General features: G+C 64.6%; 2 protein-coding genes across 2 annotated transcripts in view; both read right to left on the bottom strand.

Annotated features, from left to right (window-relative positions):
• Positions 1 to 8272: 8272 nt before the first annotated feature.
• Positions 8273 to 11649, bottom strand: PMVK (phosphomevalonate kinase). The gene is made up of 5 exons (XM_034792905.1): positions 11492 to 11649; positions 10542 to 10605; positions 10303 to 10455; positions 10086 to 10215; positions 8273 to 9634 (listed from the first exon to the last, which is right to left on the bottom strand). The coding sequence occupies exons 1-5, from the start codon at positions 11632 to 11634 to the stop codon at positions 9498 to 9500; spliced, it is 627 nt and encodes a 208-aa protein (XP_034648796.1). The 5' UTR covers positions 11635 to 11649; the 3' UTR covers positions 8273 to 9497.
• A 2124-nt stretch (positions 11650 to 13773) lies between these two features.
• PBXIP1 (PBX homeobox interacting protein 1) overlaps positions 13774 to 17932 on the bottom strand; it is a 19417-nt gene continuing 15258 nt past the window's right edge. Inside the window, exons 2-7 of the mRNA XM_034792771.1 lie at positions 17490 to 17729; positions 17387 to 17410; positions 17119 to 17189; positions 16639 to 16764; positions 15006 to 16102; positions 13774 to 14637 (exon numbers count right to left, since the gene is read on the bottom strand). Coding sequence (XP_034648662.1) covers positions 14511 to 14637; positions 15006 to 16102; positions 16639 to 16764; positions 17119 to 17189; positions 17387 to 17410; positions 17490 to 17729 — 1685 coding nt within the window. The 3' untranslated portion in view covers positions 13774 to 14510. The remainder of the gene's footprint in view (positions 14638 to 15005; positions 16103 to 16638; positions 16765 to 17118; positions 17190 to 17386; positions 17411 to 17489; positions 17730 to 17932) is intronic.

Below are 17932 nucleotides of genomic sequence, written 5' to 3'. Positions count from 1 at the left end.
GGGGGTGGGGGAGTGCAAGGCTGGAAGTTGAGGTGGGGGCGGGGTGCATAGGTTGGGTCCATGGTGGGGGTGGGGGAGTGCAAGGCTGGAAGTTGAGGTGGGGGCGGGGTGCATAGGTTGGGTGCATGATGGATCCAGGGGGTGCACGGTGGGGATAGGGAGTGAATGGGTGGGATGGGTGCACAGTGACCAGGCAGCAAGTGTGGAAAATCGGGATGGGGGGAGGGGGTAATAGGCACCTATATAAGACAAAGCCCCAAATAGTGGGACTGTCTCTATAAAATTGGGACATCTGGTCACCCTAGGTGGATGCAGGGTGCATGGGTTGGGTGCATGATGGGGGTGAGAGAGTGCTTGGAAGTTGAGGTGGAGGCAGGGTGCATAGGTTGGGTGCATAATGGATCCAGGGGGGCCCATGGGTGGGTTGAGTGGGGGTGGGGGAGTGCCTGGAAGTTGAGGTGGGGGTAGGAGGTGCATGGGGCAGAGTGAGGGGTGCAGGGACTGGATTCCTTTCCTGAGTGCCCCAGAAGCAGGAATTGGGCAATTCCTGCACAGAGAGTTGGGAGGGGGTGACCAGACCCCTCATTTTCTCTTTGTTCTGCCCTTCTCCTCCCACTATGGGATCTGTTTCAAACTGGCCCTGGGGGTTGGGATGATGATGGAGGGTGACTCACTAAACCCCCCCCTCCCCCAATCTACTCAGCCCCTTGCTCCAGTTGTGGCCGCCCCAGGGTGACAGAAAGGCACTAAGTGTGAAGTGGCATGGATGTGACCACACTCACGCCAGTCATTACACAGCAAAGACTCGTTAGTCTGGGGTGAGGCAGCCGTCTGGTCTGTGAGAGCCCTGGGGATGCCCCCCCGCCCTCCCGAATCCATCTATCTCCCGTCTGGTCTGTCAGAGGCCAGCATGACCCCCAGGGACTGTGAAATTGGAACAATGCTCTTAGGACTTAACAGATGCCATTGTTTGATATTTGGAATGAAACTATAGACGGGGATCAGGTTGCGGTAGGGCTAGGGGCGGGTCCATCGGCTCAGAGACCCATTAGAACATCCCATCCAGCCCCCTCTCGTTTACAAAGGCAGGTTATAAAGTTATACTGGACATTTCATCGCAGTGGGTCCCTCACTAGTCTTCTATAGGGCCTGCCTTTCCCCACCTTGCAATGCAGTCACTTCTGGGGAGGGTGTTGAACAGCACACAGCAAGGCTACACAGCAGTTGAAAGCCATCAGCTGATCCTGCAGGGGGATTTTGATTGACACAGTGGGATTAGCAGAGTTAGAACTTGGCTGGGACAAGAGATTTCACAACCTGCCTTCTGGGGAAAGTGCCATGGGATCCTTGTTTGCGGCAGCTGCACCCTGGATCCTGCTTCAGATGGAAAGAGCACCCCCTACTGAATCACCAGCCCCGGTTTCTCCAGCCGTGCAGGCTGGGTGTGAGTTGGCCCTGTCCTGCTCAGTGTGGAGAGATCACAGCCTGAGTCGAAATGGCTGCTGTGCTTCAGAAATAAGCTTGCTCTGGCTTCATGCTGTTGGTACATAGGAAATCCGCTCCCTGCCTTTCTCACCTGGAGCCAGTCACCTGCAGGTAAGTGAAACATCCGTCATGGTCACTCCAAGCAGCAGCAGCGTACTGGATCTCCTTTTGCTGCATGTAAAGGGCAAGAGGACAGAGCAGCGGGTTGGAGAGAGGACACCGTTAGCAAGGGGGCATTTCCAGGGAAAGGAAGACACATCTACTGTATGTAACATGCTTCCTGCTTGCCTTTGCAATGCTCAGACCTCGGTTGCTGGGATCTCATGTGCTCTCCTGTGGCTTTTCCAGTGGCCCTGCCGGACTGTTGGTGTGTTTTCTACCTGCGTCTCATGGGCGATACCAGGCATGTTTGGGTTGATCTAGCCGCCACATGTAACTCTCATCCAGCTGCTCAGGTACAACGGGTGCAGATGCCCCAGCCCCTGTCCGTCCATGCAAGGTGCAGAGGAGAGGCAGAGGGCTGCTTTAGTTAAATGCAGCGTTTAACATCCTCGGAGGCCTCCATCCCCTGATAGTGATTTGGCTTCAGACGCCAGCCCACTATAATTACATTTTCCATGGCATTAAATATGAATGGTTCGGGTTCTGCTGTTTCCACTCCAGGCCAAGCAGCAGTCTCCAGCCACCGGCATCTTTGTCTCGTGCTTGGAGGAATTTCATTTAAAAAATGGCTTTTAATTGTACCTAATAGTTGGCAGCACCAAGTGAATGGCCGCACCCGTCTCCAGGCTGGCACTGGGATGGCAAACTCATTCCTCATGGGGGGGGGGGACAGCTCAATAAACGGGCTAATTCTGGGTGGGGGCAGCTGGCTCATCCAAAAACCAGGTGGGTACCCTAAGCACCGCCTCTCTCCAGGGCTGACGAACAGGTGGCTCTTCGATGACCATCCAATCAGATAAAAGAAACACGGTTCATCATGAGCAAAGTCTGGCTGGGAGGGAGACGAGCATCCTGGCAGCAAACACCCGAGCTGCCAACTTCCCAGGCTCTCCGGAGAAGAGAGGATAAGGGATTGATAACATCACAGAGCCCCCACCCCCCTTCCCATTGGGCCCCAATCCCGCAATGAGCCCCTGCACAGCTCATCACAGGACTGGGCCTTCATTTCCTGGAGGTTAGTAACAATTCAAGGGAGCTTAAGAATCACATTGTCATGACTAGCTGGTGGCCTGTGTGTGCGCATGCTTGTACAAGCCCTGCCCTTTGGTGGGTAACTGTGTGTCATAGGCACTATACTGTCTCCAGCTGAAGGAGAATCTCCTTCAGGCCAAGCAGCAGGTGAGCTGGGATCTAGAACAGGAGGATCCACATTCTAACCCCAGTAGCTGCAGCGAGTTGCCTGGGGCCAGCAGTGATGGCCCAGAGACCCATGGCTTTGTTATGCTCTTTTAAGACCCACACTTCTTTATCTGCAGGTTAAACTCCTGATTCAAGCCCCGCTCTTGCAGGCTCTTAGGAACATGCCTGCCTGTCTGCGCTGAGGTCAGCCGAGTGCAGCTCGTGTGCTCCTATCTGCAGGATCAAGCCGGGACCCACTAGCCCATCTCACTCTCACTTCCAGTCCACCTCTCTCCCTGCCTGCGCTGCACGGCACAGCAGGGGGGTCACCGCAAACAGAGAGCCGTTTCCACTGGGGTTCACAAAATCCCACAGCTGCAGCATCACTGGGCCTCTTGCAAAGCCTCCTCTTTATGCCTAAATCAACCCTGCGGCACCCCCTGGAACATGGCAGTCGGGGCCAAGGCCGGGCTCCGAGCGCAAGAGCAGGCCCTGCTGGCACCGAGCGTGGCAATGCTGTGCCCTGAGGAGCTGGACTCTGCCTTGAGAGGTGCCCCTTACCACACGGAAGCGAAGACCGTAAGGAAGGAGAAGGGGGACAAGATGCCGATGGCTGAGCTCCATGTCCCTCCGTCTGCCTGGCGCACACGTGCAGGGCATGGAGGGCCAGCTGGGGCCAAGGTGCTGCCCCACAGTGGTGCTACCCTAAAGCTCCACTTTTAGCGCAGAAGCTGCCCCTATCCGATGGTGTGGGAGGGGTCTCCCCTCAGGGCATCTCACTCCCAAACTATCCGTCCTAGAGGAGCCCTGGTGCTGGCTGCTCTCGGAGACGGGGCTATCTGCACCCTTGGGCTGGCCCACTACTGCAGCTCGTAACCACGGTCTGTACCTGCCTGCCCATGCCTCTGCCCCATGCCCTCCTGGGGTGCTTACTGAGGGGTGTGGCAATCCCTGCAGGCACAGCTGTGCGGAGAGAGACTCCCCGCAAGTGGGGAGCCCTGCCCTCCGCCCTCCCTTTCCCTACTCCGTGCCCATTGCTTGCCCCAGCTGCCAGGCAGGTGCTGTTCCCAGGGTTCCTGCAGGGATGGGGGTGGAGATTTAGGGGGCTGTGCCAGGCCCCCCACTGCCTGCTGGTGCACCCCGCCATTGCTTTAGGGGTTCTTTGCAGATCGAGCCCCGTGCCACCCCAGGCTTCCTCCTGCCCGCGCTGCAGCGGGATGCAAAGGCTGTTAGCATCGAGCTCTGCCTCTTTCCGCCACTGCCAGCGCCCGTCCCACTGCCTGTCCCCTCCACCCTGCCCCACTTGAAGCAGCTGCAGATGCTGGGGCTTCCCCTTTCCCAGTCCGGGGACGGAGGGGGCAGCCTCGCCCTCTGGGATGGGGCACATGCCTGCCCAGCAGCACAGTCTCAGGGTGCTGAATGCGCGCTGCCCCAGCCAATGCTTCCATAAAGGTGAGAGTTAAAAGGTTGCCATGGACACGGCCTCCTGCTGCTCTCGCTCCTGGGGGGGACTCAGCCGTGATCTGCAGGAGGCGGATGCCTGCCCACGGGGTTGGCACTGGCAGAAGGGCCGGGCTGGGGACAGAGGGAGCGGATGCCAATGCAGTGATCACTAACAAGCCAATACCCCGCGGCCCCAGCAGGCACTAGGGTGGGCCATTAATCTGGTGCCCAGGGAGGGGGTCCCTGCATGGGCAGGGAGGGCTCCGTAGCTTGGCACACACCACACCAGCACATCGTCTCCCAGCCTAGGGGGGCCTAAGCCTCTGGGAGAGGAAATCGAGCAGGATGGGCTGGCTGCAGGGCAGTTAACGGCCATCCCCCATCTGTCCCCTGCCAGGCTGTCCCAGCACAGTGTGCAGGGTGGGGGGGGTTACCCCTCCCAGAGATGGGGCCCAAACCTCTCCCCAGAGGATGACCCTGCCCCATGAGGTCCCCGCTCAGTGCAAGGGGATGCTGCCCCTTTAAAGAGTCTCCCCTGTCTGCTGCGATTATATAACGTCTCCTCTAATCGCCTTAGATGTGATTTTTGACTTGGCTGATAGCAGCAGACAGAGGGTGGGGATTACAGGCAGCAGCTGGAGATGGGAGTTAATGGAGCACCTCAAGGCCAGCTCGGAGCAGGGGGCCTGGTCCCCCAGCGCTCCTGCCTGCCCTGACATAGGTTCCACAACCAAGCTCCATGCTGCTGAACAAAGGTTGGCTCCTGGGGTGGTCTGTGGAGGTAGCAAGGCTGCCAGGAGTGGGGCCTGTCTCCATCCTCCCAGGGTGGGGAGCGCTCACGTTCACTGCAAGCAAACAGGAGCCAGATCAAACTAGCAAACACTTGTTGCAAGGTTGCATTGAATTGACTTGATTTCTTAGTCCCCAGAGTAGTAACACCCAAGAACCAAAAACCAGAGAGACACAAAGCAGGCTGCTCCCAGGACAGACACACAACTGACCCCACCCTGGCTCTGGTCGGCCCAGATCCCACGCTTCCCTGCAGAGTGCCATAGGCTGCCCGCAGGAACAGGAATCCCCTGAAATTTAAAGCGACAGCTTACAATGTCCATATGGCACAGGAGCCACTGCACATTTAGGGTTCTCTCCCCTCAGGCCCCTCCATCACTGGTTGTTTGCATCGGCCTCAGGGGCTCACCCACGAACCCAACTCTCCCCTGCCCCAGCTCAGCCCGTCTTCGCCATGTTGAGAGGGGCTGGCAAACGCAGTTGCCTTGCCCAAGTCCCCGCTGCTTTCCTCTTCTGGGCCTCCAGGCTGCCATGGTAGGCCGCCCCACCCAGGCTGCTGCAGGTGCATGGGTGGGCTGGCCCAGGGGATGTAGCTGAACGTGGCCCCCGCAGCTCCCCCTGCCGTTGGGTGCAGGGACCTTGAGCGACCCCACCACTCTCCATCCGACTGGCTTGGCTGGACACCCCCAGACCCAGCTGCCTGGTCAGTCCTCCCTCCCCCAGTCTGGGAAGGGGCACGATTGACCAAGTGGGGTGTGCAGGACCCAAAGCTCAGCCCAGCCCTGCAGTAACCGTATGCCCCTCCGTGGCGCTGAGTGGGGGGTGGGCTGTCCTATGCCACTCAGCACCCCCCAGCCCAGGGCTCCCCAGCAATGCAGCGAGCCTGGGGGCAGTGAGTGACAGCACTTCAGCTCCCACAGAGAGAGGGGCTGCAGGCCGCCCTCCCCCCCCACCGGACCCCCAGCTAGTCCAGCCCGGGGTCTCAGGGCAGCCCTGCTCCTAGACCCTGCAGCGGTGCTGGACCAGGTCTCCGGGAGCTCCCGCTCTCAGAGTCCCGATGCAGCAACTCCCCCCAGCAAGGGCATGCGAGTCACGGCTCCTGCCAGCCCCAGAATGTGACCTGGTGTGAAATGAACTGGGGTGGGGGGAAAGAGGCCTGCACAGCCCCGGCACTCACCCCCTCCCCAGGGCAGTATGTAGGTCTAGGCGTAGGGCTGCTGGGGTCCAGCACAGAACCCCCGGTTCCCCTTGGAGCAGCCCACGGGACAGTGTCCTCCAGCCCCGCCCCGGCCCAGCCAGCTGCTCCCCAGGGAAACAGGATTGCAGTTGTTAAGTTATTAGACTGGCGCCTTCTGCTTAGGGCCTGGCTAATCCACAGGGAATTGGCTGCAGCGAACCTATTAACCGCAGCACCAGGCGCCCAGCTGCCATGCCGGCCCCAGGAGTTAAACCGCTTACTCACGCACGCAGGGTGGGGGGCTCCTGGCACTCGGAGAGGTGCCGGCTCAGCCCGGGGGGGGGGGGGGGGGGAGCGCTGTGGCTCCAGCCTTTGATTTTCCTCCAGACAGATCCAAACAAACCTGCCTCCGAAACCCAAAGAGGAGCCCACCCCCCACCGAGGGCTCAAACTGACTAACTTTTGTCTGGGCTGGTACCTCCCTAGATCCAGGATGGCTCCCAGTCTCAGCCCTCTGCTAGTCCAGTCCTGAACCCTCCCCCCCCTTTGCTGGTGCCCCTCAGTGCCAACCCACAGTCCTCCTTGCCCCTCCACCCCCATTATCCCAGCTCAGGCTTTTCCCTGAGCCAAGTGGGTGAGATGTGGACAAATATTCACCATGGACTAGGGACCAACAGGCTCTAGCCTCGAACTCAGCGCTGGAGACCAAGAGGCTGGTGCAGGACACTCTGCCATGCCCTCAGGCTCGGGGGCTGGAGCTCAGGGGTCTAGAGTGTCCCCCCTCCTCTTAGAAAAATGGGGAACCATCAAGTCCAGTCACGCCCCGAGCCAGTCATTCCCTTCCCCAGGGCTGGCTTGGAGCCTGACCCCCCCCAGAGGGGAAAGGCCCCATGTCCCCTGCCTCACCCCAAGCCAGCTAATCCAGGACTGGAGCCCGCATAGGAGCTGGTCCTCCCCTAATCTCCCCACTACTGCGCCAAGGAGGCTAGTCCTGCTTGGAGAAAGCCCAGGCCCAATGGCTGCACCGTTGACAGGAGGCCACTAGAGGGAGCTGCAGATTCAGCCAGGACGCACCTGGTCCCAGCACCAGCACTGGCCTGCAGGTAACCGGGCCAAGGGGCAGGATGGGGCCCAGCAGGGACCGGCACCGCTCCATGAACCTCCGGCCCCACCATCTCACTAAGGCCGTCCCAGTTCCTGCCCAGCAAGGCTCCTTCCTGCCATGCTGTGGGCCCCAGGCCTTCAGCCCACAGGGAAGAGCCCCCCCATTGGTGAGCCCCATAAGCACAGGGCTCTCAGCCCAGCTGGGTCGGAGCTGGAGCAATTGATGGGCTAGTGGAAGGAGACATGCCCAGGCAAAGCGCTCCAATACCTTCTGTGGTGGCTCTGACCCTCAGGGCCCAGTGGCTGCAGGTGAGAGCACCAGGGGTTGTAACAAGCCTGGCACTGCCCCGCTTCCCTTCCAGCCAGAGGCACCCCACCCTCGCACCTACCTCTGCATTGGGGAGCAGCGCCCCCCCGTCAGAGTGCAGCTCACTCACCAGCCTCACAGAATTGTAGGGCTGGAAGGGACCTCGAGAGGTCTCTAGCCCAGCCCCCGGGACTCCTGGCAGGACTAAGTATTATCTAGACCATCCCTGACAGGGGTTTGTCCAACCTGCTCTTACAAACCTCTAGTGACGGAGATTCCACCACCTCCCTGGGCAATTTATTCCAGTGCTTAACCGCCCTGAGAGTCAGGAAGTTTTTCCTAAAGTCCAACCTAAACCGCCCTTGCTGCAATTTAAGCCCATTGCTTCTTGTCCTGTCCTGAGAGGCTAAAAGAACCATTTACCTCCTGCGCCAGAGAGCCAGCCGCCGGATGTCCTGGGGTCGGGCCAGGGAACAGGCTGCTCGCCTCACCCCCCAAGCTGCCTCTGGGGAGGGGGTTGTATGGCTGAGCTCCATCACCCAGGCAGCCCCTCCCCACAACCCGGCACCAGGGGGGCTGGGATTTCACCCCATTTCCACGCGGTAAATAACAGGCGCACACGGGTCGGCGTTTCTCACCTGCCAGCTTTATTCCAGGTGCAGCGACACCCCATCGCTCTGGCTCCCTTGTGGGAGAGCGGTCAGGCGAGCAGCGGAGTCACAAACCCGGAGACGCAGCCCTAGGATGCCAGCCCGACACCGGTGCTGCACGACCCGGCTTGGCCCAGGCAAAGCGCTCCAATACCTTCTGTGGTGGCTCTGACCCTCAGGGCCCAGTGGCTGGGTGAAGCGAGAGGGCCTGTCCCCGGCAGGGCCGCAAGCAGCCAGGTACATGGCCGCAGGGCCAGGAGCTCCGCTCGTATCGACATCTGTCCCTGGAGCTGTGGGCCGTGATCAGCGTGCCCAGCCGGGCAGCCAATGGCGAGGAGCTACGTTCCCAGCGGGGGTTCACAGCAGGCGAGATGGATGGGCACGGGTCCCCGTGACCCAGAAAGCAGTGCAGGGTGGAGCAGGCTGGTATATGGGCACCCATTACAGCCTCCCACCCCGCCCGTCAGCAAGGCACAGATAACCGCCGCCACGTGGGGCACGACGGTGCAGGGAGGCTGGCAGCTAAGCAAGGGGCAGCGGTGCTGGGCATTCATGGCGCAGGTGATGGCAGCCCCAGGCCATGCTGCCAACGAGCCGGGATGCAAAGGGACCCGGTGAGCCGGGACAGAGCGGCCTGGGCGGAAGCCAGGGGTTCTCAACCTGGGGGTCGCGAGGGGTCAGCCCCGCACACAGGGTCACACTACAAAGCGTTTGAGAACCCCTGGCCTGAGCCGTGGGGCAGGCAGGGCAGCTACCGCTCGTTATACAGCCCCAAGAGGGAAGCCGCCATTCCTGCCGCAGCAAGGACCTGTCCTCCACCCCAGAGGTGCGGAGACCCTGCTCTGGGTCCCCCAGGGGAGGGGGATCGCCCTGGAGGCTGAGGACAGGGCAAGGGCCCAGGGACCTGCTCTGGGGCCCAGTTTGGTCTCAGTGCAGGGGGGTCCCGCAGGGCGAGAGGCTGAACGGCACCTGCGGCAGGGCATTGTGCAACCCCCTGGAACGGGCTCTGAAAAGAACCCTGGAATTGGCCTTCTGCCCTTATGGAATGGAGGCTGGGCGCAGCCCCACTCAGCGGGCCTGGCCCTCCACCTGCAGCGCCTCCCACAGCGGGGTCCCAGCCCGGACGGGGCTTGCTGGACCCCGCCCCCGTCTTTGGTCTGAGCCCTGGGCTGCGCCCGGCCTCTCCGCCCGCTGCAGGACGCTATAATTTGCTGTAGATGAAGTGCAGCAGCTTCTCCAGCTGGCTGTCCAGGGACAGCTCGTCCCCGTCGTTGGTGATGACCCAGTCGAAGGTCACGCCCTGGTCCAGGCCGCACTCGGACTCCGCATTGTCCACCCCTGGGGAGGAGCAAACCCAGAGACGTGAGCTCCATGCAGATCGACTGGGGCAATGGACAGCCACTGGCCCCAGCACTCCTTTTCCTGGCTGGATGGCCACGTGCTGCAGCCACACAGGCGAGGTCCCAGAGCCCTGGAAAATGGCCATCCCCTAGCGCTCCTCCTCCAGCCTTGCCTGCTCTGCCCAGCTTAGCTGGGGGGATGAACCAGGGGGCAGCGGCAGCTGGGGGTGCAATATGGCCAACCCCAGGAGTCAGGGAGAATCTCCCCTCTCCCTTAGGGCTCCGACCTCACAGTGTGCAGGGAAACGGGACCCGGGTGTGACTGAAAGCTCAGAGGCGGCGAAGCAAAGACCCGAACCCCCGGCACCTCAGCATTTGCTGGGGCCTGGCTCGGGGCAGAACCTGGCCGTTCTCAGCCATTGTCATTACCCCAAGCCAGTGCCACTCACCCACTATGAACACCCAGTTCCTCCTCTTCCTCGTCTCCTCCGTCGCCACCACCCGCACCAGCTGCACCGTGGACCCGTACACGTCCTGGAACCACTCCACGTCCGACAGGCGCCGGGTGTCACTCACCACCTGCGCGGGGAAGGAGACGTCACGGGGGAGCTGCGGCAAGGGGGGTGGCACCTGGTTGCCCCTCCCCCCAGCTGGCTCCCTCCTTACCCAGACGGGCTGTGTTACGCCCTCCACCACGATCCTGCAGAAGAAGCCCGGGTCTGTGTTGCGTTTCTCCTCCCCCCAGCGGATCATGTCCTGCCGGTAGGTCTCTTTGTAATCGCTGGCATCCAGCAGGCGCTGGAAATCCAGCCCGTGCTCCTGCAGAGAGAGAAGAGGTGGCCCTGAGCACACGCTCAGCCACTCCTGGTGCCACCTGGGCCGCAGGGGGGGTGGCAGGGCAGTACCTTGGCATACTGCTCCTTGAGGGGTCCCGACAGCTGGAGGATGGCGCAGACATCCGGCCCCAACCTGTCAGAGGGAGGCACAAGTGGTTGGAGGGTGACGGGCAGCGGCCCCGATTCCTGCCAGGCCCACGGGAACAGAGAGATGCATTTCCCCCCCACCCCAGCGGGTCTCAGACCCCTTACCCACGCCTGAGTGCCACCCCCCTTAAGACACTTAAAACACTATTATAAATGCTGGAGGCAAAGCGGGGTTTGGGGTGGAGGCTGACAGCTCATGACCCCCCATGTAATAACCTCGCAACCCCACGAGGGGTCACGACCCCCAGTTTGAGAACCCCTGTCTGACCCGCACCCTGGTGGTGGGGCAGCTGCCAAGTCGGACCCCCACCCTGGTCTGGGGGGTGCCCCGCCCCTGGGGGTTTCCCTCGCTGCAGTTGGGGAGGGGCCCAGGCCTTAGGCCGCTCCCCCCACTACCACACCCATGGGGGTCCCCATACAGGCACCTTGGCTTGGGGCCCCGCCCCATATCCCCGCCCCCACCCCGGGCTCCTCCCTCCTGTCCTGAACTGCGTCACGCCACCAAGGCCTCCCCTGGCCTGGATCGCCGCGAACCGAGCCACCCCGGCTCCCCCCTAGGCTGGTCCCGGTTCTGGATGCCCGGACCCGGCTCCCCCGTCCGGTCCGGTCCGGTCCGGATTCCCCCCGGCCCAGTTCCTGCTCCCCCCGGTCCGGCCCGGTCCCTGTTCTGGAGCCCCAGCCCCGGATCCCCCCAGGCCCTGCTTCCCGCTCCCCCCGGTCCGGTCCCCGGTCCGGTCCCCGCTCTCCCCGGTCCGGTCTCGGCTCCCCCAGGCCCGTCCCGGTCCGGTCCGGTCCCCGCTCCCCCCGGTCCGGTCTCGGTCCGGTCCCCGCTCCCCCCGGTCCGGTCCGGTCCCCGCCCCCCCGGCCGGTACCGGTTCTGTATTTCCTCCGCCACGAAGTCTTTGCCCGACTTCCTCTTGCCGCTCAGCAGCAGCACCAGCCGCGGCAGCCCGGCCATGGGGCTCCTGACACCCCCGCACGCCCCGCGCACGTGGGCCCGCCCGGGACAGACCATCCGGGCCGGGGGGGTTCGACGACCTGGCTCCCCTGCGCGGATTCGAGCAGCCGGAAGGCCCGCCCCCTCGGCCCGACATGGTACAGTCCGTATTCACTTTGCCGCCCACGTGGTGAAACCCGCTTCCCCCCCTCTGCTTGACATGGGCCGGCCCATCCTAAGCGCTGCTGCCCACAGGGGGAGCGCTACCACTGCACGCAAGAGGGGGGACAGTGCATCCCGGAAAGGGGCGGAGTCAAGCGTGATGAGGGAGGAGCCTCCATAGCTTCCCCCGCCCCCCCCCCGCGGGTGTGAGGCGGAACTGGGGGCTTGGCGTCCCCTCGTGTTACGTCCATTCCCCCAGCCAGTCCCACCCACACCTGGCGGGGGTGGGCAGAGCCGAGACTAGCCCCCCCCTGCAGCTCACTCCATTGGAAACAGACCCCCTCCCCCAACACAGCGCCCCCTCCTGAGCCCCGCCCCCAACGCACCACCCCCTCCTGAGCCCCGCCCCCCAACACAGCGCCCCCTCCTGAGCCCCGCCCCCCTGCAGCACAGCGCCCCCTCCTGAGCCCCGTCCCCCAGCAGAGGCCCCCCGGCACCCTAGTGACATTGGGCCAGCACTGACTGCCAGAGGAGTGCGCACCCCGCTGAGCCCCTCACCCCCCGGCTGTGCCCCTCACAAGGGGCTCCAGATTCTCAGCCCCCCGATACTTTCTCTGATGGCAGCCCAGGCGTCCCATCACAATCACCCCCGCCCCAGCGGCCAGCACGTGGGGCAGGCCCATGGTGGGGCTTGCACTGAGCTGCCCTGTGTCCCCCAGGCCAGGCATCGCTCCCCGAGGCTTGGCTGGGGGCTGAACTCAGAGTCCCCCTGGCTCCTTGCGCTAACGGGTCAGCGTTTCTGACAGGGGCATTTGGCTAGTTTGCGAGAGCCGGGGCTTGAGGGCGACAGGACAGCACCCCGGGAGACAGAGCGAGGCGTTGCGGGGCTCAGTGCAGGCAGAAAGCCCCACTCCTCTGAGCCTGCCGGGCAGGGGTCCCCTCCCAGCACAGGCTGCAGGAGTCTGGTCCCCGCACTGCACACCGGCAGGATTACCATCCCCGCTGGTCAGGAGTCAGGCTCCCCAACGAGCCTGCGCTGGTGCACAAAGAAGAGCTTTGCAGTTCCTGTGCCCGGCCTGGTTGCTGAGCCGTTAGGGTGCACGGGGGTCACATCTGGAAGCTTTCTCCACAGCCACGAGGGCTAGAAACGTACTTTTGCTTTACGACGGAAGGCTGAAGCCGTGGGTCTTTCACTGCAGTGCAGCCAGATGCTAAGGGCCCCTGCCAGGGCTGGGCCATGATGCTCTGGTCCTCCTGTGCCGAGGGCACCGGGGTGGCTGCAGCTCCCTCCCGCTCTCAGTCCCAGCCTGGCCTAGCTCCAGCTCCGAGGGCAGCGGAGCCATGGGGCAGCTTTTGTCAAGGTGAGATCTGGCCCTTGAGCCCTTTAAAACCAGCCACAGCTGTGGCGTGTCCAGCTGCAGCCCAGGGCAACCAGCCCGACCCCCACGGCTCCAAAAGCAGCCCCCGCGTGCAGCCCGGAGAGCAGGGGCAGGCGCTGGGGCCACGGGCTGGGAGCTGATCGAGGGCAGCAGAGACGAGGTTTCCCCACGCTAAGGGCCCCTGGTGGTGAGAAGCTTGACCCTGGGGCGTGTCCAGGGAACCCCCAACCCCAGGGAGCTGGGAGGAGCTGTCCCTACACCCCAGAGGAGAACAGGGCTGGGGAGCTGGAGCGAAGGGCCCAGCTTACAGGGAGAGGGGGGCCAGGCTGGACACAGGAATCCTTGGCTGGGTTCTCTGGCCTGGGCTGGACGGTGGGGGGTGGGATGGAAGACCACAATGGGCTCTGCTGGGCTGATGTGGGGCGGGCTGGCTGGCTGGGGGCCCCAGGAGGGGAGGGGCTGGGAATGGCAAAGGAGACGTCTCACCGGGCGTTGCCTGAGCCAGGACTCTGGCATCATTTGCTGGGCTCCATCCCCAGTCCCCCAACGAAACGGGCACCACAGCAGTGCCGCCCAGGGAGCCGGGCGGGCAGGGGGCCCGGTGCTGCCGACCCTGGGAAGCTGTGTCCCCACCCAGCGCCGCATGGAGCCCCACCCCACTCAACAGTGGCCAGTCTCAGGAGCTTCCCAACAGCGAGTTTATTTGTTTCTAGCAAAGTGCAACATCACACGTGGGGCAGTGGTGCCGAGGGAGCCTGGGTGGGGAGCAGAGAGGGGGCCCCACGTGGCCCGCCAGAGGGCGTGGGGGGGATCCAGCATGACTCGGTGCTGGGGATGGCAGTGGAGTGGGCACGAAGCCAGGCAGCAGCAGGGGAACACCGTTACCCACCAGTGGGTGGGTGCATGTGGGAGCCCTGGCCCCATGCCAGGGAAATCGGGCCCCTTGGCACCTGGAAGGGACAGAGCAGGTGGCAGGGTGGAGGGTGCCATGGGGAGCCCCATGGCACAGCACCAGGGGGAACTGCAGGCTGTGGGCAAAGCATTCAGGGCCCCTGCTGTCCCAAGGAAACCCGCCAATGCCCCCTATCCCTTTGTCACGGCTCAGCCCCCCAACTCAGCCATGGGAAGGGGCCTCTGCCTGACGGCAGGCGCATTGGCATCTCACTGGGGTGTGCCATTTGCAGAGCTGGCATGCTGGGCAGGGGCCGATGGCTGTGGGCTCGGATCGAACTCTGGCCATACGGATTTAGAGGGAGCATCACCTTCCCCCAGGGGTCGCTCCCTCCCAGCCCCCCTAGCCTGGGACACGGCCCATCAGAACAAGCATTGCGTCCCTATGGGGCACTGGCCGCTGTCCCCTACAAACTACAGGGCTGGGTGGGGCCCGGCTGGGCTGGCACTGCCTCCCCGGCTCTAGCCTTTGTCTGGCGGGCTATTCTCCTTCCCACGGTGGCCGTCCCTGTCCCGCGGGGGCCCGTGCCCACGGAGCTCCTTGCTCTGCTGCTTTGCACGGCGCCGCTCTCTCTCCTTCTTGGTGAAGCTGCAAGTCCAAACGCACGGGGCGGGTTACCGGGGAGGGGCTCGTGGGGAGCAGAAAGGGCAACGCCCCCCCCCACATGCTGGGCAGCCCCGACTCCCCTCCCCTGCATGCACAGAGCCACCTCCGCTGCCCCTGCTGCCTGGCCTGACCCCGCTGCAGGCCCCCACATCGAGCACCCCCACCTGCGGACACGGCACCCATGCTCTGCTGTGCCTCGGGGAAGGGGGCAGGCTCACCCTCCCGCTATAGGGGCTGGGGGGGGAAGGGGGCGGGCTCACCCTCCCGCCATAGGGGCTGGGGGGGGAAGGGGGCGGGCTCACCCCTGCCGCCGAAGGGTCTGGGGGGGGAGGGGAAGAGGGCAGGCTCACCCGTCCCCGCCGTAGTGCCGCAGCACGTATTCCTCGAAGTCATCGGCCGCCTCCTCATCACCCTGCTCCTGCTCCGCCAGCTCCTCCAGCAGCTCCTCCACGTCCTCCACGAAGTGGCGGAAGCGCAGGCGGTCATGGGCGAAGGTGCCGTCGCTGGCGAAGGCGCCGTCCAGCTGGACCGCCAGCCCCGCGTAGTGCTGCCCCCAGCCCAGCCCGGCCATGTAGCCCTGCAGCAGCTGCAGGAACTGCCCCTTCTGCACGGGCGCCAGCTCGGCCCCAAATAGCTCCAGCCCCTCCTGGCGGGCGCAGTCGGCCACGCCCTCACAGCCCTGGGGCGCCCGGTACCGCTGCAGCCGGGGCGGCTCCCAGAAGACGTTGTGCTCGTGGGACCCGCGGGGCGCCCCCTTCCCGCCGCCCGCCCGCCGCTGCCCGTTCTGGTCCTTGGCCGGCTTGGTGTCCCGCGGCCCCTGGCGGCTGTGGGGCTCGGGCTGCTCCCGGCGCTTCGGGCGCTTGGCACCATCCTGCTCCCTGCCCCCCGGGTCCCCGTGCCGGCGCCTACGCTCCTCTCTGGCCTCCGGCCTCTTGTGCCACCCCCCGTCCTTCTTGTCAGCTTTGGGTGGTTCCTGCCAGGGGGGGCGGGACGGCTCCGTGGCCCCTCGGCCTTCCGCACCGCGCCCCTCGCTGTAGCTCTGTTCCCAGCTCTCCACCCGCTGCAGCTCCTGTGCCAGCCGCTGCTCCACACCGGCCAGCTCCACCCGCAGCTGCTCCATCCCGCCGGAGCCCCGGGCTCGCTGCAGGGCCCCCTCCAGCTCCCGCCACACGGAGCCCAGCAGCCCACGCTGCTTGGCCAGCTCCTGGTGCAGCAGCTGCTCCTCCTGGGGCCGCGGGGTCTCGGCCGCGCCCTCCCGCTCCAGGCCCTGCAGCTGCTCCCGCAGCACCTGCAGCTCGGCCTGGGCGGAGCGGTGAGCCTCCACCGCCTGCTGCAGCGCCTGGTGGAGCCGCGCGTTCTCCCCGGCCAGGCTCTGCTGCTGGGAGCCGGCCGACGCCTTCTCCCCCTCGCTCTTCTGCAGCAGGGCCTGGAGCTCGTCCTTCTGCGCCTGTGGACACCGGGGGGGGCGGGGTCAGGGCAGACGGGTCCAAGCCTGGGGGAGGCAAACAGCCCCCTGGCCGACCTAGGGCACCGGGAAGGGCCAAGTCCCTGCTTGGCTGGGCCCCTTCCCCCAAGGAGGGAGGGGAGTAACCCCCCCCCCTCCGGTGCCCCCTGCCCATATCTGCGCTGCCTAGTCATTAGGCTCCTCCCACCCAGATACAGCAAAGGGCCCAAGCTGCGTCCACACGGCCCCCAGCGCTGGCTGGAATTGCCCCGGGAGCGCCGTGGAGCTCAGCCGGGGGCCGCGGGTGCTGGCCGGGGGCTGTCCCAGCGCACCGAGCGGGCGAGCCGGTCACAGACACGGCAAGGGGCGACGTGTCTGCAGGGCGATACGCAGGGCTGGCTCCCGGACCCCACACAGACCTGCTGCGGCTCCCCCCGGGGCCTGGCCACGCTACGAGTTGGCTCTGCCCTTGGCCGAGAGCTACAGCAGACAGGATATGATGCCGCCAGTGCCCCCCGTGGGCTTCCCCCAGCACCCACCTGCAGCTCCGCCTGCATGAGCCGGATGTCCTGGTTCTCCTTGGCCAGTTTGTCCAGAAGCAAGCTCATGGAGTGCAGGCTCTGGCGGTCCCCGGCCGGGTCCAGTGGGGGCTGCGGCAGCCAGTCCTGCGAGCGAGGGTAAAATCTCGGCTCCGTGACTGTACAGGGCATGTGAGAGCCAGGATGCCGGGGTTCCCCTCTCAGCTCTGCCCCAGCCCACCCTGCCTCCCTCTGTGCCTCAGTTTCCCCAGCAGGGTGGGGCCAGCGGGTGGCAGACTGCATTGTGTGGTGCTGGTGGGATCTCACGGTGGTATTGTACAGGCCTGAATGCCCGGGAAACAAAGGCAGGGATGTCTGGGGCTGCATTTCCAGGCCCCTGCTCCCCCCCAAAGCCAATGCCAGGGACACCCCCCTTGTTCGGCAGTGGGGCGCCGAGCTAGTCTCAGGCCTGGAGACCTTCCTCCCCCCCCCCCCACGTACCTTCGCGCCAGCAGCCAGTGGCTGCGGCTCCCCATCTGGGATGTCCCCGGGATCCATGCTCTCCGTGGGGCCTGGCAGGAAGGGAGGAGAGGAGATTTGAACAGCCGGCTGAGCTGCGTCTCAGCAGCTCCACACAGGGCGTCGTGGGGGGGGGGTCAATGACACTGCCCCCCCACCCCCCCAGCAGGGAGTCTGGGGGTCGGAGACAGGCGGAGCCCCGGCGAGCGGCACGGCTGGTTAGTGAGGAGGAGGCCGCCCCGGTACTTACCATCCCCAGGGTCGTAGATGGCACCTGGGGAGAGAAACAGATGGTGAAGGAGACGCCGGCGTCAGCCCCATCCGCCCCCCAGCAGCCGCAGGGCCTCACTCACCGGAGAAGGCCAGGAGCCCGACGCCCAGCAGCGCCAGCACGCCCAGCAGGCACGAATTCACACTGAGCCCACTCTCCCCGTCACCGGCTGCCTCGGCCCCAAGGCGCTCGGCAGGGCCACACGGGGCCCGGTGTGAGTCCCGCAGCTGCCGCCGGCGCAGACCCTCGGCATCATCCTCGCTGCTGCTCACCTCCTCCGGCGGCTCCCCTGCAGAGCGTGAGGGGAGCCCACTGGGAGCGCCTCATGGAGCCAGGCCCCGTCCCCAGACACTCAGCCCCACCCCCACTGAGCCAGGCCCCGCCCCCAGACACTCAGCCCCCACCCCCACTGAGCCAGGCCCCGACCCCAGACACTCAGACCAGCCCCCACTGACCTAGGCCCTTCCCCCAGACACTCAGCCCCACCCCCACTGAGCCAGGCCCCGCCCCCAGACACTCAGCCCC

This window comes from Trachemys scripta, chromosome 16 (genome assembly GCF_013100865.1).
Source record: "Trachemys scripta elegans isolate TJP31775 chromosome 16, CAS_Tse_1.0, whole genome shotgun sequence".
Taxonomy (NCBI): Eukaryota; Metazoa; Chordata; order Testudines; family Emydidae; genus Trachemys; species Trachemys scripta.
This window is presented reverse-complemented; position numbering and strand designations above follow the sequence as displayed.